Source organism: Xenopus tropicalis, chromosome 5 (assembly GCF_000004195.4).
Source record: "Xenopus tropicalis strain Nigerian chromosome 5, UCB_Xtro_10.0, whole genome shotgun sequence".
NCBI classification, from domain to species: domain Eukaryota; kingdom Metazoa; phylum Chordata; class Amphibia; order Anura; family Pipidae; genus Xenopus; species Xenopus tropicalis.
This window is the reverse complement of record NC_030681.2, coordinates 93,395,826-93,420,010: the sequence shown is the minus strand read 5'-3', so window position 1 is coordinate 93,420,010 and position 24,185 is coordinate 93,395,826. Positions and strand designations below refer to the sequence as shown.

General features: G+C 36.6%; 1 protein-coding gene across 3 annotated transcripts in view; it reads left to right on the top strand.

The window, feature by feature from the left end:
- col19a1 (collagen, type XIX, alpha 1) overlaps positions 1-24,185 on the top strand; it is a 367,958-nt gene that overhangs the window by 289,711 nt on the left and 54,062 nt on the right. For 2 of the 3 annotated variants that reach the window (XM_031902343.1, XM_031902345.1), the window contains exons 39-45: positions 1,044-1,094; positions 1,176-1,217; positions 4,336-4,362; positions 6,011-6,064; positions 7,788-7,832; positions 15,689-15,733; positions 17,871-17,933. In XM_031902343.1, the coding sequence (XP_031758203.1) occupies positions 1,044-1,094; positions 1,176-1,217; positions 4,336-4,362; positions 6,011-6,064; positions 7,788-7,832; positions 15,689-15,733; positions 17,871-17,933 (327 nt within the window). The remainder of the gene's footprint in view (positions 1-1,043; positions 1,095-1,175; positions 1,218-4,335; positions 4,363-6,010; positions 6,065-7,787; positions 7,833-15,688; positions 15,734-17,870; positions 17,934-24,185) is intronic. The other variant, XM_031902344.1, reaches the window with a different exon arrangement.

The window sequence follows — 24,185 nt, the reverse complement described above, 5'->3', positions numbered from 1 at the left end:
TACATCTTTTTCCTATCATTTTGTGATAGTCTGTGTGTTCCCTTGAGATACCTGACAGGAAATAATGCAGACCGTAACAGGAAGAAGTGCATGAATAACACACATATCTCTATCCATTCATTGGCTGAAGTAACTTAGCATGGCTGTGTGCCCTTGGTTTGTGTTTGAGCATAAGGAATCATGTGAGTCATGGGGCGACCCTGGCTTCTAGGCTATGCAGACTACTAGAAAGGAATTGGTTCATGTTTTTATTATATTTTTACAGAGACCTGCAATGTTCAGAGTTGGCTTCCCTATAAGTAGTGATGAGTGAATTTTTTTGTCAGGCATGGATTCACAGCAAATTTCCGCATTTCGCTATTGGCGAACTGTTTTGCAGCAAATTACAGCAAAAAAAATTTGCTGTCTGGCCGTGTGAAAATAGTCATGGTCGCATCAAAAAATTTGCACAATGCCCCCGGCGAAGAGAAATGGGACAGATCCGCTCATCACCATGTATAAGTAAAGAGAATTAACAACTGCAGAGTTAATGTTTTTATGTACCCTGGGATGAATACCTTACAGCCCTAGACCTTTCTAGTGAAATAGAAGTGAAATAAAATATATCCACTTTTCCTGCTATAAACACGGGTTTCCTTTATTTTAATAAATCAGTTATTCATTCTCTAAACAACCGCATTTATTTTTCTATTGTATATTAAACACTTTTCTAATGATAGCATCTCATTAAGATAGGAGTAAATGCATTTTCATCTTTAGCAACAAGGATCTTCACTGGAAGAGCATTACAATTCTGGAATTATATGCAAAGGGAAACCCCTTTTTCACTACCTTCAAAGCTCATTGTAAAACTCCTTGACATAAGAAGAATATTTCCACTTACACGGTGGAAGAAATAAGATTGTGGTATATGATTCATTATTATGGGATTTCTCTGTATTCCTAGTAAATCCAATGCAACTGATTCTGTGAAGGGTTGAACTTGATTGATATCTTTGTTACATAAATACCTGTAGTGATTTTATTTTGTTTTTTAATCAAAGGGCATACCTGTTCCTGAAAGAAATGGGATGGGAAGTCTCTATAAGATACAGGTATGTCATAATATTTGGGAATACTCATCATTTTCATAAATTTTGTGCAGGAAATATTAACAATGCCACTATACTTCCTAGGGGGCTGCATCTGCTGTCTATATGGGACCACCTGGTCCACCTGTAAGTTTTCTTTATATTTATTTATACTGCATCTAGTTATTTTCCTTTGTTATGACATGCTCAAAGACTTACTGTTTAACATCCTATTCCACATTCTCTGGGTACTCAATCACATATATTCAGCCACAGTTATCCTAGGCATTCCATAACACACATTCTAGTCACTTTACATGGTGCTGGGTACTCAAGGGGCTGGGGAAACAGACTGATATATAAAACACATAAGCCTATCTATTGTTGTTTCATACTAACTAATTATACCTTTTTTTTTTCTTTCTATTTTCCTCTGTTTATCCACCTGTCTCTTGTTTTCTTCCCTGCTTTCAACCTTTCCTTGTCTTATGTACTCTGCTAACCTTTTTTCTTAATTTGTTTCTCTTTGATAATTGTCTTTCATTTCACTCATCCTCTAACCTATTCTTCATGATCCACCCTTCTCTCACTTCATTCTGCTCTTCTCAGCTTTTCTGTTTCTCCCTTTTTATTTCTGGCATTTCCTCATTCTCTTTTTGTATATTCCCTTCCTCTTCCTGTTTTTATGTTCTTTCCCTCCCTTTCCTTTTTGTTATATAAATTACAGTTTCCTTCACCTGTTAACTTGCTGTTAACTTTTCTCTGCCTGCTTTTTTTGTTCCTCCTCCTTTTGCTTTTAACCCTTTCCCATTCCTCTTCTGTTTTTCAATAATCCCCCCCTCTTCCTAATTTTCTCTCCCTTTCCTCATTCCATTCTGTTCTTTCTGTATTTCCCTTCTTTTGTCTTTCTTGTATTATCTTATTTTCTTCTTTCATATTCCCTTCCTTTTCCTGTTTGCATGCTCATTCTTTTTCATTTATTTTATATACATTACTGCCCCTTTCACCTTTTCTCTCCCACTACCTCATTATTATGTTAACCTTACTTTTTTAAGGTTTTTATCTCATTTCACTGTTAACCTAATGCTAAAGGGGCTTATTTTAAGCCTGTGGATAAACACAGTGTGAAAATCAGCTCCTGTGCTGGCAACAACCTTTCCCTGTGCCGGCACCAGAGCCATTGTGTCAGCCCAAGTGCTTGCACAAGGAGTGGATTTTGGTATTAAAACGCACAAATATGCATTATGGAGCGGAAATCCATTGTGTATGCCTGCACCCAGGCTGGCACAATGACTTTGGGGGTAGGCACAGGAAAAGGCTTATGCCAGCGTAAAGGCTGATTCTCAGCCTGCATTTACCCACAGGCTGAGAATCAGCCCCACCTGCTCTTAGCCTCATTATTTTGTCCTCTTCATTATCACTTTTTATCTCTTCTGCTAACCCTATCCCCTGAGCTTCTATTCAGTTCTTAAAGGGGATCTATATGTGCTGATTATACTGTATGTATGGTTATACTGTATGTAAATATTTTATTACTATGTCAATATTTCTATTTAATTAAATGTATTATTTTAAAAAAATCTGAATCTGTGTGTATGTATTTTATGCATCTTTATTACTTATGGGATCTTCATGACAGGTATTTCACAGTATGGGCATGCCCCCAGCTCAGGGACTCAACATTATTTGCAACTGCAGGCACTTGAACTGTTTCAAAGGCAGGCCTGTATGTCTTGCCCAGATTTATTTCATTTTGCCTTCTGGAGAACAATAGTTAATGCAATTGCTCTATTTGAATTGATGGATTTGCTTCAGGTTCCTTTATGTGTCATAATGGTACACATTTGTAATAAAATTTGCATGAAATAAATACACTGAGATGCTGAAATAAAATGTATTATTATTTAGATATTGTGTACAATCAGCACATAAACAATCTCCTTTAACCCCATTTTCTCTCCTCTAGACACAATTATACAGTGTAATTTCTAAGCAGTATATGTACATGTGTTAAAGTGCATTATATGGAACAATCCTTTGGAGAATGCTTTCCTTAATCATGTGCTGGAGGAACTTTGCTGAACCTTGCATGATTGTACTGGGTCTTACTGAAAATAAATAGTATCATAGTATTTGCAGTCATTTATGACCTGCAAGTTCAGTTGCAGTTGCACAACTTCAGGCACAGGGTACAGTTGTTGCACAAAATAATTACATTCATTGAAGGAACGTGCACTTAAAGTTGTTCCTTGCGCTTCTGCAAACTTGTGCTCTTTGCTTCTGCCCCCATTCCCTGCACTGAACTGAGCTCTAATTTGAGTGCAAGTGCATCTACTGGCAGGGGTGGTAGCACCAGGGTTCCCACAGCAGCTTGTATCAATTGTCGCAATGAACCTGTGGCTGAGCATAGGAGTCATTTTGACAGAAATGTCAACATCCAAGCACTCAAGACAGCTGTGTGAGGCACATTGCCACCGTGGCTGCCATTATGTTTTTTAGGAATTTAGGGGAATCAATGCAAATTGTGGGGCAAAAACATGGCAACTTGGCACACTGCTCTTGCCCTCATAAATATACCCTAAAATCTTGTGTTAGATTCAGTGTTGGGCTGAGAACCCAGGGGCTCACCAGAAAACCTTAGACCCTAGGCCCACTTTCCAAATTATTTTTCCTTCTTTCCTCACCCAACCTGTTTATTCTCCTAGTCTCTTTTATTTACATGCTAGCATCTATTCTTCCATCTATTTCTCCTCTTTGTTCCCATTCAGAAATAGGGAATGACCATGAAACAGGCCAAATGGTCCAGAGCAGAAGGGCCCACTGGCACCTGGGCCCACCGGGAGTTTTCCTGGTATCCTGGTGGGCCAGTCCAACACTGGTTAGATTAAAATTAAAGCGCACTACAAAGCACTTGTTGCATAACATGAACTTTAACATGTGCCCAGATAATTCTGAGAAACCAAAGGACACTCCTACAACAGCCCTGACACTTGTGGCACTTCCTGTCTGGCACATTGTATGTGATTGTATGTGCACCTGTCCCTTTGGTACTCACACCTAGCAATGCCACACATTTTATTCAGTTAATGAGTGAATTCTCATTGCTATTGTTTATTTACACCTACTCTCTCCATTCCATTCCTCATAATAAATCAATCTATCCAACACATTTAAATCTTTCAATGCCCTTTTTATTTTATCTCAATCAGTAGTGGAAGGGATAGAAAAGTAAAGTATTAATTTGTTTTTGTTTCATATATTTTAGGGTCCTAAAGGTGACCAAGGTCCCATGGTATGTATCCCAGTAAATACAAATCAACCTTGTTTATTACTTTACTGAACGGTAACCCAATTCTTGCTATGTTCTTTTTAATATAAGCTTCAATTGCACAGTTGTTTCATGAGTAACTGTATCTTGAAAATATGGATTCATGCAGATGTAGTTGAGATTACTGTTTTAACTACATCTATTTGTTTAAACCTCATTAACCAATAGGGTGTCATTAATAAAGAGGAAAAATACACAGTTTTGTATAATGGGAACACTTACAGCACACAAAACAGTAATAAAATATGAAACAACATCTCATCTGCAAGCATCAAGACAATCCTGTGCTCTTTAGAAAACCGACTCTGAGGCACATGGTGTTCCTGCAAATTAAAATGAAAAATCTGAGCAATTGAACACACAGGCAAGCAAAGCATAAAAATAATTAAAAGAACACTTACAGTTTGATGATCTGTTATTCTTGTCTTATAGCTGCCGGTAGGTTTATTTTAGTGCAGTGGTGCCTGCCTTTTGAAGTCTAGAGCCTTTAGAGGTTGCTGTGCATTTTAGGTATAATATAAAGATGATATATTGAGCCTTTTGTGTGCAACAGTTACAGAAAAGAAAGTCGAAAACAGTGTTGTGAATCACACAAAATTCTTTATATGGTCTAGCGTTCAATTTATTTGCAATTTATTTTTTCAACGATTGCATTTGGAATTTTTATGTTAAATGGGTTTGTTTTTATTATCTGGGTTCTCTGAAAATCTCTACAGCTTCCGCTGAACTATTATTATACCATAACAGCTATAAAGGCATGATAGGGATTATAGTTCAGCAACATATGAAGGGCCGCACATTAACTGTCCTTGAGGTCAGACTATTACAGTTAATTTTCCATTTTACAATGGACACATTTACCTTTGGCTTGTTGCTACAAAGAGTAGTAATATTTATGTTCAAAGTTTTTAACTTTATCTTAATTGCTCATGTATTACTTGTGCCTAAAGACCCAAAACATCTTTTCTGCTTATAGGTATGAGTTGATTTAACTTTACAATTTGTATGTAAAAATAAATAGGAAACATTAGCCCTTAACGTTTGCATTGCTTAGGTGGAGATATAAAGGACTTCACGCCTCACAGCTTTTTCTATCTATGGGCTGATGGTGCGTGTGTTCCCATCATAACTCAAAGAACTTTGATGTTCCTTTATCCTATGCTTTGGGTAATGTAGTATTTTAACACTGCATTATTGCAGACTTTTATTACACCTATTTGTTCTGGAGAAAAGTGAATCCCATACACCTTTTATCCCCTTTTATGGGGCCAATATAAAAATTATTCATAGGATTTTGTTGCACAAGGCCATAAATTGTATATCGTCAGATTCTGTACAGGGGAGAAAAAAAAATCTTTTGAGGCAATTATAGTTTGCTTTCCATAACCTTTACAAGTATTTTATTGTTAAAAGCGTAGGAGAATAATTAAAATGTCATTCAAGCAAGTCTAATAATATAAAATGTGCTCTTTTCGAACAGGGAATATATAAAGTAAACCAAGCGTGTGTAAATATTTATGGTGTGTGTACCTTGTAAAAAGTAAAAATAGCCTTGTTTCTTTGTTATAAACCTCTGCCAAGCAGCATTCAATTGGAAAGTACTTTGTTACAGGGAGAAGCAGGCCCTATGGGATTACCAGGCTTGGAAGGGCTCCCAGGAGAAAAGGTACGAGACAATCATTTGCTGCTTATAAGGGTTTGGGTTTTTTCATTTTTTGTGTTTTAACAGCTGCTTAAAATGATATATGCGTTGTGTCTTGTTTAAAGCTTTTATTGCTCAGGTGGCAAATTTTATTTGTTACAAATGCCGATTGTCCTTATATGCTGTTCTGTCTTTGATACAGCCAGAGTGTAGGCCTATGCCACTGAATATAAATCTTTCTGCTTAGTGTAAAAGGAAGGAGGAAAAAATGGCTCATTTCCATATTTCCATAATCATATTACGGCTTGTACAGCCGCTGCATATGAATTAGTTGCATGCCTTGATGACTTTTGCACAAACAGATGGATAGGTACAATTATCCATGAGAGTAAATCCATCATTATACATATGTGGGAACACTTAGAAATGGAGGAGATTTAATGCTCCGCAGTTGTTTGGAAGAATTTATCTATAATATATGAGATTGAAGATTTCAAAAGGTCTCACGTGGGAACTAGTAAACACAAAAGGGAATATGTTTTATTAAAAACGCTGTTTTGAAGGCATGACACTTTCACAACAGTGCTTAAGGACTGTCAGTCTATCAAAGGAGCTTCTACTGCTTGATAAATACAAGTGGCAGGCAGGTGACTGCACAGTATAGCTCGTGTCAGAAACCTCCCTCATTACTTTTTAAAGTATGGCTTGCACTTCAAAGATAAATATGTCAATGGCCACATTTCCAGTGCTAGAAATAGCAAATGTGGGAGTCCATAAATATGTCAGTGATATGACTTCCAGTTCTCATTTACCAAGCATCATAACTTATAGATACTGTAAGTCCGTGGCTATAATTCTAGTCCTATAAATAGTAAATTGTGAAAGGTATGACAGTGATCAAGACCTAACTTCTAGTCATAATAATTATGCCAGAGGCCTTGTCTACCATTCAGAGCTGATATAATGTTAAAAAAATTATTTGATCAGTGACCAAAGGATTAACTTTTGTCAGTGGAAATTACTTTGGCTTCTGGAAAATATACTATACGATAATGATGTCAGTGTATGAATATAGAAATGCTGGTCATAAAAAGAGGCAGAGAGTGGGCTTGCTAACAGAGTGAAGGGGCATAGTTTTAGCATTTCATTAAGTGCTGAAAAACATTGGTAAATGTAACTTTCATAGTAATATTGGTTTATGTATCATGCAAAGACTTTCTAAATGTTAATACATTGATATTTTAATGCATTTATATAACACTTTTATATTGTTCTACCACTGCCACAAGGTTTTCAGTCAGTGATATGCTTGTAAGGAAACCATACCTGTTAAGACCTCTTTATTAAAACTCAATATATTCTTTACCATATCCACCTTAAGAAATGCATTTAAATGTTGATATGGATATGTTCAGTGCCGTTTATAATGGGTTGTTCTAATAAAGCTTCTGAAATCTTCATTTGGGCTGAAATGAGCTCTGCTTTCCTTCCCCTGAGGTTCTTGTATCCACATGCAATAATGTTTACATATCAGCGAAACAAAGACATAATAGAGGTTTCAGACGAGGAAGATTAGAAATGTCAGTAGGATTAGCTAATGTATTATATTCCTGGCTAAGCATTGACAGTATGCATAAGACAAACTGCTGTTCTTTCAGCCATAAATATATCATTTGTCTCTTCCATTTCATAAATAAACCATGTGTTAGATTGTTAAACATGATTGCATGTCTATTTTTTGTCCTAGGGAGAAAGAGGACAAATTGGCCCACCAGGAATTGCTGGCATACCAGTGAGTACTTCTGTCAGCTATAAATTCAATAGTGAATAATGCTGAACATGTATATAGATTGCAGTTATCGTCACATGTTTATGAGTACATAGGCAAATAATACGAAGCCCAGGACAAACAACATTCTGAATTAATTGAGACATGCTTGATGATTTGCTAATTAATTTATACAAATAAAAATACATTGTAACAACACTATAAACAGTGATTTGTTTATGTACACTGTTTTCTGATTTATTTTATGCTAGTAAGGTACAAAGGTCAAGAAAGAGAGGAAGTATTTAAATGTGTAATCTCAGGACAATTTGGAGGTCCACTGCTAAATAATTTCTTTATATATGGTAATTTAATTATAGTATATGTATAATACGACAGTCTAAGGGGCACATTTACAAAAGCACGAACGCTCGAGTGTTCATGCGAACGCTCCGAGCGTATTTTCACCGATTTTTTCGGGCGTCCGCACGACTTTTTCGTGCGCTGCACGACTTTTTTGTACGCCGCACGACTTTTTCGGATGTTTGCACGAAATAATCGGAAAGGTTTTACCGCTGTTTACAATTGTATGAAATTTTCGGGACTTTCGGATCGCCAATGCGATATTATTGTGACTAATACGATTTTTTCGTAAGCATTTTCGTGATATTTGCGATCTTACGAAATTTTAGTTTCCAATACGATTTTTTCCCCTTTGTGATTCGGATTCGTGGATTAGTAAATGTGCCCCTTAGTATTGATACATAGAATTATATAGTATATATGCTGGCAAATATTGTGTAGCATCAGTAACACGCCTTCTTTCATAAGAAGCCTTACTTTTGTCTTCTCGTTTTGACAGGGCGTAATGATGTGTATATTTTCTAATACCACTAGAAAAGACCAGTGTAATATGGCATTTTGCATTCATATAAATATCAAAGAAGGCGGAATTTCGAATTGCTTATTAGACTTATTGTTACAAAAATAGATGGGATTCCTGTACAATCATCATGTGAAAATGTGGATGCCTGCAGTTTCAGACAATAGTTGCTTGTGTGCCATAAGCACAATTACAATTACACTATCTATAACTGCTCCTACTATCTATAATTCCTCCTATTATCTATAACTACTCCTACATATATATGATAACCAAGAAAAGTGAAATACACATTTTTCATTTTGGGCTCCCTGCAGGCCTCATTCTTTGGTAAATCCATGCATACTGGGCATCAAACTGTTCAGTAGAAGGAAATAGCAAATTGGAAATAGCAAAAGGGTTTTCCTTTAAAGTGGGTGAAACCAGAAAGTGTTAGTGAGTGAGGCTAATTATAACAGTGGTTGTGGCTTATAATTTTGGGAGGGGCTATTTTTGGCACACCGTGCTGTGCTATACATGGTGCACAAAGCATCCCTCTACTTTTTATGCCTCAATTTAAGTATTGGCTTAAGAGTAATGACATAGTAGGTACAGATCCTTTGTTTTTCTTATAAGTATAATGCAGGGCTACCATAAATAGATTCAGGCATAGCTATTGAAGGAAGATTGAAGAAATATTTATGGAAAATATGTAACCCCTGGTATTTAGGACTTTGTTACATCGGTAGAACACAGTCACAATACAAGAGAAATAAGTGGATATAACCCATATGATACATTACCTTTCAAAATGTAAATACATTACATTGTTCAACACTGTCCTTTTTAACTCGAATCCACCAGAGCAAAGTTGATGTTTATGGCATAGTTGACTCACCCCAAGAATTAATAAAATGCTTAATTGCACCAGTGCAGTTACCAATAAAAAACGATCAGCACATTTTTGATCAAACTACTAACAGCTGGTAAAGCACAACTTGTGTTTGTTTCTTTTCATAATACTCCTTAAGGCAGGGCCCTCAACTCAACTGCATATTGAAAGTTCTAAGCTCTTAAAGGAGAAGGAAAGGTAAAAGTGTTATTATACAGTATAACTTAAAGGGATTCTGTCATGATTTTTCTGGTGTACTTTTATTTCTAAATTACACTATTTACATAGTAAATAATTCCCTCTAACATTTACATTTTTATTCTTGAACCAACAAATATTGGTGTGTAGGCGCTCAGTTTATTGTGCCTGAGTCTGAGCTTTCAGAAAAACCCAACGCTACATGTTAGAACTGCTTTCAGATAACCTATTGTTTATCCTACTCAGTGTAACTGGAGGAGTCCCAAGCCAGACTTGGATTTCTTTCTATTGAGTGCTATTCTGATATCTATTGGGAGCTGCTATCTTGCTACCTTCCCTTTGCTCTGCTGATCGGCTGCTGGGAGGGGGTGACATCACTCCAACTTGCAGCTCAGCAGGCAGTAAGGGTGAAGACACACAGAGCTACTAGTAGCAAGTATTTGTTTTGGCTATGGGAGGGTATTTTTCGGAGTTTATCAGCCATGAAAAGTAGCATCTACTAGTAGCTCTGTCTGTCTTCACCCTAAAGTGTAACTGAAGTTGATCAGAGAACCCTGGGAAATGAAGAATATGTCTAGCCCCATGTGAAATTTTGAAATTAAATATTAAATAATCTGCTTGCATTTTTGAAAAATGGATTTCCAATGCAGGATTCTGCTGTAGACGCTCTATTAACTGATGTGTTTTGAAAAAAACATGTTTTCTCATGACAGTATTCCTTTAGTATAACTATACCCCTGTTTGTGTTTAAACCATACATATGCAATGCTATTTAAATAAATAGATACATACATACATACAATTAAATATACATATATACAAGTTAAAAATAAAATCTGATTGGTTGCTATGGGTAGCTGCAATGGTGCATTTAGCTCCTCTGTTATTAAATAATTCAAAGTATGAAATTTCACTCTGAGGAAAAATAGCAGAATAGCAGAACCTGTAGCAGTCATTTACAGTATGTTCTACTTGCCTTTAACAAGCTATGAAGAGAAAAGTGTTGGACATAAAACAATGATTTTTATTGTACTTTGACAGGTGAAGATTTTATTTGAGTGAGTGCGCCCATTATAATCTTTTACCCCATGAATACGTTTTAATATAGAACTCTGAGGATCTTCTGTGATGCCTTGGAACAAGGAAATGTGGTTGCTAGTGTGTATAGGTTTTTGACAGTAATCTCATACTGTCTCTCCCAATCAACCATATGAAGTTGTAATTGAATTGGATTGTGTCATTTTTTTCTGGGAAAAAAACATAGGATTTAATCATTACAGTCCTCATATCACATCATGTTGCAGAAATTGCACTACTTTGTTTTCTGCTTGTTTGGTTGTAGATGATGGATGATGTTAATCTGTCTGATGTTTATCAGTATAATGAGGCTATTTACCTGAGTCTTTGCAGCTGTATATTAAAAACCAACCTCTTGTCCAGAAAGCCATCAGTTATACAAATGGGCTATACATTTCAGTTAGCCTGAATGGAATAAGGAAAAGTGCAGACATGCTTAGGTTCCCAAGTCTTCTGGCACACAATAAAAGGAAATGAAACATATAAAATGACAGAGGGCCACAAACCCATAGTGTGGGTAATAGTTTATTAATATCAAATAATATTGCACTTACAGTGTCTATAAAACAAGATCACCAGGCTTGTATTTATAGGCACTGTATGGTTGACCTGATAAGCTCATTTTTATGGACATTTTGTTAGTCCAGTACTATTTGATATTAATAAATTATTGATTGGTACACACTATAAGCCTCATTTATGACCAAGTCTACTAGTCTACAATCAGTGCAAGGTTGTAAATGTACTAATGCTATTTATTAAAGCAGGGATTCCCAACCTTTATTACTCGTGAGCCACACAGGTGAAAAAAGTGTTGGTGAGCAACACAAGCATTATTTGGGGATGCCAAATAAGGGCTGTGACTGGCTATTTGGGCAGCCCATGTGTACTGCTGGCTTGTAGAAGACTCTGCTTGGGGTAAAGTTGTGTTCCTGTGCTTTCAAAACTTGCCTCCAAGCCAGAAATTTAAAAATGGGCAGCTACTTTGCCACTGGGAGCAACCTCAAAGTAGGTGTTGAGCAATGTGTTGCTCGCAAGCCACTGGTTTGGGATCACTGCATTAAAGGAACACATTCCTTGCACTTCCTCAAATTGCCCAAGTGTCAGTGCATCTGTCCTGACTCTTCTGATGAGTTCTACAGAAATGCGCCTACTGACACTGGGGAGACCTCGATCTACAAGGATCTACAAACTGTTACTGAGAGAAAAAATGCTGCTTTGAGAAATGATTTAGGGAGTATTTTGATATAGTTATTTTGAATATAGATGTTTGTTTTAGCATGAAATTACATCCTTGAGTGTTGTCAAAGTATTGGAGCATCTCAAAGAACAGGTTTACCCCCACAATGACTTTGTGAAAATAGCTGTAGTTTCACTGACTTTCACTAACTTTGACATGTACCATCTGCCACATTTCATAGGAAGCTCAGTTAGCATTTGTGGAATGCAATTTGTGAAAGTAGCCAGTTACATGTCCTGTTGCCCTGTGTTTATAAATACACACACACAGACACACACACACACACATACACACACACATACACACACACATACACACACACATATACAATATACTGTATATACATTTGCAAAGCAAATATATTTTATTAAAGCAAAGTGTGGCTCCCACTCACATTATCTACATACACAGTGGCAGAATGGAGTCCATTGTGATTCATGGTGACCTTGAAAAATAGACAGACAGAGGCTTTTTGCTGTCAGTTTTGTGTCTAAAACATTTAACACAGTACACATCCCTCATCTTTTCTCCAGTTGAGCTATCAGCAAAGAACAGCAATTTGGACAGTGTGTGAAAATGAATTTTTCTTTTTGCTGTCAGTTTTTTGTCCTGTCAGTCTTCTCTGTGTCTGGCCTCTCTCCTTTATCATAATCAGTCATTTCTATTGTTTTTTTTCACCATTAAGCTTTCCAGTTTTACTTCCTTGAAGGATTTTTTTTACCCCACTGTTGCTTTGTGGGCATCAATCTGTCTCTCTGGTAAACTGCTGATGGTCATAGTCTTCACTTTACTATGTTGTGGGCATGCATGTGTGGATTTGTTTTGTTCAATTACTGTGCCTATAGCGTATACAGTACTTTTATCATCTATCTGAGTTAGTGTTTGCTGTCAGCTGTTGAGAGAAGCAGGAGAAATACAGTTGCTTTGAAAGTAATTTTTATCTACTTTCAGTCTCAGTGTCCTGTATTGTATTTGGCACATTGCAACCCACTAAACTACACAATCATTACACATACATTTTACATTTGTTGTGGACAAATTGACATTGTTGATATCACTGTACATGTAATAATCTGCAGATGTTGGCTGAGATATAATAGGACTGTAGTATTTATATATGAATTATTTTATATATAAAGGTGTGTAAGGCTGGCTGAATATGCTATAAAAAGGAGGGAAAGCCAGTCTAGGGTAGCAGACAAACGACTAGTATCACTGAGGGGTTTCAAACAACTTGTCACCCCCCAATGATTTTACCTTCCTATAGATCCTACCTGTACAAAGTTACTTAATGCAAACAATAGTCTCCATCACTGTATTCCAAATTACTCATTACAAGCTACAGTTGCAGTATAGAAGCGTGTCCACCCAAAAACTGGCATTATGAAATAAAATGTAACTATAACGTTGCTCACATTCCACTAAACAATTTTTTCAGTTATTTTAAGGGTTTTTTAATGCGATAGCAGTATCTCTCTGTCTCTTGAATTCCCTCCTCTCTTTTCTCTTATTATTCATACTATTGCAACCCTGCATCTGTAGTCAGGTCTCCTCTACCCAAGCCAAGTTCCCACAATGCCTTACATATTCTGTGATTAAAGGGGTAGTTCACCTATTTTTTATGTTTTTCTTTTAGTTATTTAGCTTTTTGTTCAGCAGCACTCCAAATATTTCAACAACTATCTAGTTGCTAGGGTCTCATTTACACTAGCAACCAGTTTGAATAATTGATGGAAATATGAAAAAGGGCCTGAATAGTGATGCAAGATTTTTCTGGCAGGCATGGATTTGCATCGAAATCCCACGGTTGCGTAACAAAAAAGACGCAATCGTGTCAAAAAAGGGTGCAGTGGGTACCCGCGTTTTGCGAAGTTTTTCACAATTCCGTGAAACGGGACAGATTTGCTCATCACTAGGACTGAATAAAAAAATAAGTAATGAAATGCAACACTGAGAATAGTTTTTGGCTGCCAGGGTCAGTGACCCCCACTTGAAAGCTGGACAGAGGCAGAAGAAGAAGAAGGTGAATAATTTAAAAAACATTAATAATAAATAATGAAAACCAATAGCAAAATTAATAAAACTGCAAAGGAGGAGAATAAGGGGCGTATTTATTAACATTGAAGACAAACATCATTATTGATGTTGCCCATAGCAACGAATTAGCAATTACATTTAAGGGCTCTGGCACACGGGGGAGATTAGTCGCCCCCGTGTAGTCCCGCCGGCGACTTACATGTTCGCCGGTGGGATGGCAGGGGTAGGCAACTCGGGGAGATTAGTCGCCCGCGAACAGGGAGTTAAATCGCGGGCGACTAATCTCCCCCGTGTGCCAGAGCCCTAAACGGTCACCTACAAGTTAGAAAACAAAAGCTAAGATCTAATTGTTTGCAATGGGTAACATCACCAGTGAGATGTCTTTCCAGTCTTAATAAATACACCACTAAGGGGCTGATTTACTAAGACACGATTTCGAATCCGAATTGGAAAAATTCCGATTGGAAACGAACATTTTGCGACTTTTTCGTATTTTTGTGATTTTTTCGGCGTCTTTACGATTTTTGCGTAAAAACGCGAGTTTTTCGGCGTCTTTACGTTTTTTGCGTAAAAACGCGAGTTTTTCTGCGTCTTTACGAAAGTTGCGCAAAGTCGCGATTTTTTCGTAGCGTTAAAACTTGCGTGAAACGTCGCGCCTTTTAAGTTTTAACGCTACGAAAAAGGCGCGACTTTGCGCGCAAGTGTTAACGCTACGAAAAAATCGCGACTTTGCGCAACTTTCGTAAAGACGCCGAAAAACTCACGTTTTTACACAAAAATCGTAAAGACGCCGAAAAACTCGTGTTTTTACGCAAAAATCGTAAAGACGCCGAAAAAATCACAAAATTACCGATCATTACGAAAAAAACGCAATCGGACGCATTCGGCCCGTTCCTGGGTTAGAAAATGTGCCCCTAAGTGTGCAAGGCATTGTGGGAACTGCAAATATGCCTAAAGGAGAGCTAATTTCTTATACATTGTTTCTGTAGTCTGGCAAACTGCAAAAGTAATAGCAAAGGATAGGCAAATACTGCTTTCAGTTGAATATTCAGTTATAAATAACTTTCAAATCATTGAAAATATGGGATTTGTATATAACAGAAAGTGGCTTCTATTACATTTTCATTAATTAGGCAAACAAAAAAGGTATATCTTTTTGGATGGAGAGCTTTACATTTTAGAAAACACTGGAATGTTAAGGCCCCAGTAAAGAAAAACTCTTTAGTTCAGTATAAGATTTAAATGAATTCTTTTGGGACTGAGACCAGATTAATCACAGTAAATCCTTACATGCACAATGCATTGTAAATGAAACAGAAAGGTTATCAGTGCGTCTGTCTTTTGGATTAGTTAATCAGTCAGTTCTGTGATGCGAGCCCTACCAGCTACAGCCGCTCTTAGCATACGGACATTGCTATTGTAGTGCACCAACAAGTGAAGCATTTATCGGCAAGAAAGAAATCCTTTTAATTATACTTTCTTTAACTGTAGAGCTGCATTGCTTAGGGACCCTTATATTGTATAAGCTGCTTCAGTTTTTTGATGCATTCATTGTTATTTATTTATTTTACTAGGGGAGAAATGGAGCACCAGGTCCTCCAGGATATCCGGGTGAATCAGTAAGTAGACATATTTACAGAAGCTTAGGAAACTCTCGTTGCAGAGCAAATCTGGTCGCTCTGCTTCCCTAAGGCCCAAAGTATTGGTGATGTGAGACCCGTAACTCCCATGAAAATGGAGATGCCGTTTCTTACAGTATTAGAGAGCACACCCTAGGGAACGTGGCCATATGTTTATTCTTGTGATGCTTGTTAACAGAGCTAAGCTAAGTAATTAACACTGTAACTGAATAAATAGTTATTTATTGCAGCAATTGTTCTCGAAACACAAAGTTTATATGAACTGCTGTGTCTTAATTAACCCGTTGGCTGTCAGGTAAGTCAAAGACGCAATTCTCCACACACAGAATATATTTTATAAGTGCAAAATGGTTTGTTTTGAAATTACATTGCCTCTGGGAACACATAACAAAAAGCAATTAAAATAATATAAAATGCAGTAATACACATTTTTACTTCTTGTGAGTAGCTTACCAAACACATTTAAACACGCCATTGGTATATTATTTTTATATTTTATTATTGTATAGGAACAATTTCTAAAATATATAATTGTTCTGATAGCATATGTTTCATTATTACATGGTAATATGTTCTTTTACAGTGCAATAACATGCTATACAATATAGTATATAGCATTTTGTTCTGTATACCCAAAATAGGGCTCTGGCTATTAGCAATATTGTACCCTGTGTGGAATAGATACAAAAGATACAAATACAAAATCCTTTACTTCCTAATTTAATGCTTAAATTCTATGTTCTAGTTTCTTAACGGAAACTATACTCCAGTTATAAGTAGTTGTAACAGGCCTTTGTGTCCTATAAACCATAATATGGAATAATTGTCAGGCAAGAGAACTTAAAGGTCCAGGGTATGGTTTTGAAGTAATTTTAATCAATAATTAGCACAAGGTGTTGCTGACATTTTAAGCCATAAGTTCTAAAGAGTAAGCTACCAATTGGCAGGATTAACCTCCTAGAGTGTCCCACATATAGCCCATGTGTAGCCAAGCCAGAGATAAACTGGTATACTGCAGTTCTTGGTGTTATTGATGGTTCCGAGCCCAAAGGGCCTTAGGGGGAGGGATGTTGGTCTCTAGACATGCCTTCACATGGGAAAAATTTCCATAGGCTTCACAACTCATTCTGCCAGTTGCTTTCTCTTCCCAAATCTCCCAAAAACTCACTCACAACTCTCTTGGAACATACTTCCAATCCTATCTATTGATTTTCCTCAATCGTCCCCTCAGAAAGATTATGCTATTTCATCCCTTTTGTCGGATAAACTTGGCTGTAGGTGTAAAGAAGTAGACAAGGTATTGACAGGAAAAGCAGAAGGGGATGGAGCTCCCATATTGAAAGGTGTTAGGTTCAGCAGACAGAATGCCACTTGTACCTTTAAGGACTATGCAGAAAAGAGTAACATTGTAGCATATTATAGGCATAAATGATTTCTACCCAGTGATTTTGAAGTTTTCAGATTGGAGGCCTAAACTATAGACTTTTATATGGAACACATTATATAGGACACAATATCAATGTATAATACTGGATAGGAACAGTACACTTAAAAGAGAATGCCTCCAGTAGCGTACATTTTTGGTCATACAAGTTTTTTGTGCATTTTTCATGTCCTAATTTTCATTGTAGTTAACTAAATGACAAGAGATTCATTAAATTGACAATATGAATAGTTTGTCCTAATTTCAGGATATAGTGGTACAATTACGGTAGATATTACTTTGGAGTAATGTTTTGAATTACAAAGCAACAGGGCACAAAGAGCTGACACTAAAACTTCAATGAAGGCTTTCAGCTTCACACTAGATTACCTTCTGCTTCTTCATGTGTACTTTTAATGGCCATTTCTATTACAAGTTAAAGATTCACTAATAATACAATGTAAGGATATGCTGCTTCGCCTGCTTACGATCCCCCAGTGAGATGTAAAACTGAGTTGAATTTTTTTTATTTTATCATTTTTGGCTCTAGTAGAAACACCAAAGCTAAAGTTTTTTGAGGTCATAATAAAGTACTGTATATACTGATATGTTTTACATATACTTTAGTTTTACTTCCATCAACATTTGCCTTTATATAGATTGTTAAGTCATGGATTTTTGCTTTTGTTATAGGGCGAAAGAGGTCCAGTGGGAGATATTGGTTTTCCAGGGCCTGAAGGTCCTGCTGGCGTACCAGTAAGTACACTGAAAAACATTCATAAGAAATGAATTCTTCTTAATATGTAAAATAGATCATTATTATTATTATGTTTTTTTCTGTTTTTGAGGTTAAAAAGGAATTTCACATTTAAATTACCTTTAAAAGGGGACCTGTCACCCTAAGAAATAACTCCAAAGTATTTTCTATATTGTTAGTTGAGCAAAATAAACTTTACTTACTCTATGTAAATAATATAAATCTTGTTTCCTTCCTTCTTGGAATTACTCAATCAGTTATGAAGGCAAGCTTTGTATCATGCCAGAATCTTGTTTATGTGCCAGAATGGGGGACCAGATGCCCAGGCCCATGCACTGGCTACACAATTAGATGGTTAGGAGTGAGGGGAAAAGTGAGATGTGCAGTGACATCTAGGTAGTGCTGAATGGAAAGCTAAAGTTATTGTCTGCCTAAGGCATAGAGGCGGGGCAAGCAATATTTGATTGACAGCTGGGATTTTTAAATGCCTTTATAATGGGTTTGGATGTGTTAATATAAAAATGAATTTGGGTTTCATGTTAAATTTGAAAAGGACTTTTATTATACAGCGTTTTATGTCTGGGTGACAGGTCCTTTTTAAGTATGTTTTATAGGTATGAAGGTATGGAACTCCATACCATAAAGGACAATGAAAGGTTAAAAATAAAAATAGCTAAAATTATTGGCCATGAAGTTTTGATGTTCTTACCAGGGGTACTTTTCTCAAAGGTTTTCTGTGTTTTTTAAAACTATTAATCTATGCCAAAAGAATGAAAGGGGATGTTCATGTTTAGACAATAGTCTGAATTTGAAGAGACCATGTCAGAAAAAATCATCTCTAAAAATGTTTAGTTTTGAAGCTACAGACCAGGATCAGTGCTGCTATAGCTCTCTCCTCTGTCTTTTGAAGAGATGGCTGACTTCATTGCTGACCTTAGACCTGCCTGCCGGATTAACTGCACCAATAAGTTTAATGGCATCTGGTTCAAATAGTGATGCCCACTGCTCTGAAGCTCCTTGCTCACTTTTATTCACAGATCTGCAAGGAGGAAAAAAAACAGTGTTCAGGTCTTTCTGAGGAAGGGGGAAGTGACGTGTCAGAATATAAAATGGCATAACAGTGCAGGAGAAAGGTAGTGAATAGTTTTTACTGCAGCGTTTCAGGAGAGGTGTTAGTGAGGAGCAAATTCACTTAGTTTTGTCATATAAGCTTTCATTCTACTTTATGTTTACAAAAAATTAATTTAAACATAAATTAAACCTTAAAAATGAAATTAAACAAATGCCTTCCCGTAAGTCAGAGCTTTCTGGATAATGGGTTTCTGGATAATGGATCCCATACCTGTAGATCTGTTCTAAGCAGCTTTGGTCTGTGAACTATTAGAGGGTTATGTAATAAAAGGCATTATGTTTGCCTAGGAGCAGTAACCGATAGCAACCAATCAGCAGGTAAAATGTACTCGTCACCTGTTAATAAGCAAACAACTTACTAGTTGCTATGAGTTACTGTTCTTGGGCAATGCCTGTGCCTTTTATTACATATGGGGGTATTTTATTCTATTCTGCATCTTTCCACTGATAACTGTTAATGTTTTCTAGCTCTTTACCCACCCCAGCAACTAAAACTGTAAAACTTCAGGTTTTTTTTGTTGTTATTTTTTAATACTTATCTTTCTATTTAGGCCTCTGCTATTTATATCCCATGCTGACCTTTAATTGCTGCTTTATTGCTAGGGTATATATGTGCTAGCAACAAGAAACCAATGACAATTTTTAAGCCTTCGAGCTGCAGGACAAAAAAATATTCCGTTCTGAAAGGAAGGTAAATTATGTACTTAACTTGCTATTACCATGATTCATTTTTAAGGAATATTTTTCACAGAGGAGTTTACCCCTGTTGCTGGTAGTGATGCTGAAGTTGGTCCATAATAGCAATTCATGAAACAGCCTATTTAAACTAAGGCCTACAGTGTAAAAAATACCTTATAGGGGATTGTGTCTATAGTGACTTTAGTTGCGGGCAGTATGGGTCAATATTCAGGAAGTCAGAACATACATACTAAATAGTATACAACAACCCTTCCTCTCTCTGGTTATTTCAAGTGAACTTATTTGATAAAACTTATATAAACAAAGCCTTCAGATGGCCTTTAATAACAATTAAAGACACTAGTGGCATAAGGTAAACAACACAAAGTGCTGGTTTTCTGTACCTTATATTTGCAGCCTCACAGGCTGCAACAGGTGAAATCTGTTGACAAATGTGCAAAAATAATTCAATTAAATATCATTCTTTAAAATAACACTACCCTCTTTATGAGGCATGTTTTAAGTAGTTGCCATATCAAGGCAATGGAAATGCTTGGTTGTATTTTGAATTAAAATGATCTTTGGTGGAGACTATGCTTTACTTTGCAGCTGCACTTCATTGATTCTGCATTCCTTGTGGCAAGCAATAAAACTATTTTAGGCTTCTACAAATAAGAACTTCCAGATTCCATTTGAAGGGTCCTCTCTCTCTATGACTTCATGCAAATAGTGCCCTTGAAAGCATGTTAAATGTTACGCCATAGATCTAACTGACAATGCTGCACGATGAGTTTCATTTTCTATGGCATCAGCCACCTCTTTACTATTAGGCAGAGCTTAATTTGCAAGATTTAAAGTTGTACCTAGGCCTTGTCTGTTGACTTTAATGGTAGTGTAGTGTTTATGATCTCATCTGGTTATGGTTTTCATAAGTAGAAGTATGAGAAATGCATCATAGTTCATTTAATATTGCACTTGAGTTGCTTCAGTTCTATTACTTACAAGCAGGGTATTTTAATAATCATAGTTATAATCACATTTTTCTATTTGCTTCTTCTACTGTTCTTTCATATATCCATTGTTCTTAAAGTATACATTAAAACAGCTAGGTGGACCTAAAGAAAGATATAATGTCACAGACATTGTTAGAGCTGTATCAGCCAGTGTTTTGATTTCTGATATCTATTGTAGAAAACAGAAATGATAAAATAACCTTGAACCACCGGCAACCATTAATTCAGATACCAGTTTATAATGCAGTATTTGCTCTGTACTTGTTCCCATATGTTTCAGGCCATATCCTTTCCATACACTGCAGTATAACAGTATATGTTTAAGGATGTTAAGGATGAGATGCCACAATTTCCCTGAGAACACAATGAATACTTTGTCTGTCCTTTTGATGTATTGATAGGTGCATGGTACAAAGGAAACACCCACAAAAAGTTTGTTATTTACACCACTGGGCTATCTAACTGAAACATTTTTACTACTTTTGTGATATTTATCATTATACAGTTAGTCAAAGAGCTATAAAAATAAATGTGCACACTGATATTCAGAGATATTGACTCATCTTGTGCTCATAAGAAGATCTCAGGAAAGGTCAAATTCCTGTTAGAAATGATCATGGTGTGGTGGTGTTCTAGACAGAACCCACAAGTTTGTATGGATAGGGATACCAACAAATCAATGGTCATTATTCCATTCTAGCGAGGATTGCTCATCTGCATTAACCCTGGGCTGGTGCAGTTTTCTCCTAACAGGAGCACTGGCCAGGAGTTTCAGGTAAGCAATTACAATCACTGGGAGGTGCTTAACATTTGGCACCCCCAGTAATTAAGCCTTTCCTTTTTCTTTAAGTTTCATTATTTCTAGACAGATAGCAAATTACCAGATCAGTAAGATCTTATTTGCCTTAATATTCAATACTTGTTAGGCTGCTCAGATTCAAGCAAGGTTTTCAGGTTTAGGCCAGGAGAGCAGCTGGCAAGTTCTCTCTTTACCTTTCACCTGGCTTTTCCCTCTCATCGTAGCAGCCTTATTGGTCCGTTAATATAAACCCACCTTCTGCATCATTGTTTTTGCTCCAGTCCTGTTCATGCTCCAGTTCTGTTCTTGTTCCAGTCCTGTTCTTGCTCCAGTGCCTGTGGTCTTATTCCTGTCCTGAGTACATCCCACTTCTGCCTATTGATGTCTTTATACCCACTCCATCCTGCTCCAGTTTATTCTGTTCCTGTTCCCATTTCTGTTCCTCAGCTGCCCCTTGTTTATTACAATAACTCATTATTTCCCCTTCAAAATCCCTAACAGTACTTTATATTGCATGTCATTTGAGATTATAATTTATGGACCCTATGCTTTGTTGTTATCAAGGCTGGATAGAATATAGGCATGTGATGATGTAAACCTTTTAGATTAAATATGTGACAATTTCCATTGGGGTATGACGATGCTTAAAATTAATTCAGATATCTGGTACAAAATTAGACACAGTAAGAAACACCAGAAATGTCATTAGAGAGATACATTTTAGTAATAATATAACATTTAACCTTGAATATACTGTACTTATCTGTGCACACTGCAATGGACCAGACAATACAAACTGAAAGCATTTTGACAGCCTATATAAAATAAAAATAAGAAAAGAAAACAGTAACACATGCAACAAATGAATATTGGTTCACTGAGTATCATAAAAACAAATAAATTTCTACATAACTTAAAAAGGAAGCTCTTGTACCTAAAATTTGGAAAATTCCAAACAAACTGAAGGAGAAATGACAGAAGTAATGTAGGTGCCTTCTCTATCCCCTTTTCCCTGCATAATGGCCAGATTAATCCTACGACCTTGGTTAATGGTGTGGTAAAGAGACTTGGCTGTATCCAGTAAATGCAAGGACAGCATTTATAAACAAAAGGGGTAGACACAGATGGGTTCAGTGAGTAGACAGCTACCTTTCAGAAAATCCCTCCCTGTTGCAATAAATTGTAAACACTTAGGGGCACATTTACTATGGGTCGAATCCGAGTCCGAATGGAAAAAATTCGGATTGGAAACGAACGTTTTGCGACTTTTTCGTATTTTTTGCGATTTTTTCGGCGCCTTTACGACTTTTCGGAAATTATCGCGACTTTTTCGTTACCAATACGATTTGCGTGAAAAAACGCGAGTTTTTCGTAGCCATTCCGAAAGTTGCGATTTTTTCGTAGTGTTAAAACTTGCGCGAAAAGTTGCGCTTTTTTCGTAGCGTTAAAACTTAAAAGGCGCAACGTTTTGCGCAAGTTTTAACGCTACGAAAAAATCGCAACTTTCGGAATGGCTACGAAAAACTAGCGTTTTTCCGCAAAAATCGTATTGGTAACGAAAAAGTCGCGATAATTTTCCGAAAAAATCGCAAAATACCTATCATTACGAAAAAAACGCAATCGGACGCATTCGGCCCGTTCGTGAGTAAGTAAATGTGCCCCTTACAGTAACTTTTTATATACATCATATTTTAAATTTGACTAAAATGGTAGTCACGTGGAGCCTGTTAATTTTTAATGCTTTCATGGTGACTATACAACAATTCAAACCTGAACCCTGTTAGTAAAGATTAGTTCTAAGCTAGGTAGCATGCAAAATGATTGATGTATATTTATATGGATTCAAAAACAATTACAACAGCTATGTAAGCAGTATTAGCTTACAAAAGGTATTTCAAGCCAAAAGGATTATGGACAGCAGTACTAGAAATGTCACACCTATCACTTATAGGATGGTTAGTTCCTCCAGCAATTTACCAGTAATATAATCACAACATGCACTTCGGATTACATGCACACATGTATTGCTATACTCATTTCCACTCCACTGAAGGAATACTGTCATGGGAAAACATGTTTTTTTTTTTCAAAACACGTCATTAGAGCTTCTCTAGCAGAATCCTGCATTGAAATCCATTTTTTTAAAGTGCAAACATATTTTTTTATATTTAATTTTGAAATTTCACATGGGGCTAGGCATATTCTTCATTTTCCAGGGTTCCACAGCCATGTGACCTGTGCTGCAAATTGAATTTCCTCCTCAGGAGCTGATCAGCAGAACAATGAGAAGATAGCAAGATAGCAGCTCCCTGACACCTGTATTGCTAAAAGTGGTAGCTATCAGAATAGCATTTAATATTAAAAAATCCAACCTCCATCATGAATAGTGGTGAGCGAGTCTGTCCCACTTCACTTCGCTGGAAAATTCACGAACCACACCCATTTTTGGTGCGCCCCTCTTTGTCGCGACTGCGCCCTTTTTTGACGCAACTGCGACTTTTTTTACATGCATCAAATTTTTCACAGCAAATTTCACGGACGTTTTCCACAACTGAAACTTTGTTTAACTGCTTAGGAATATTAAGTGAATAAGTGAAATCTTAGCCCAAGACGTTAAAGAAGTGAAAGAA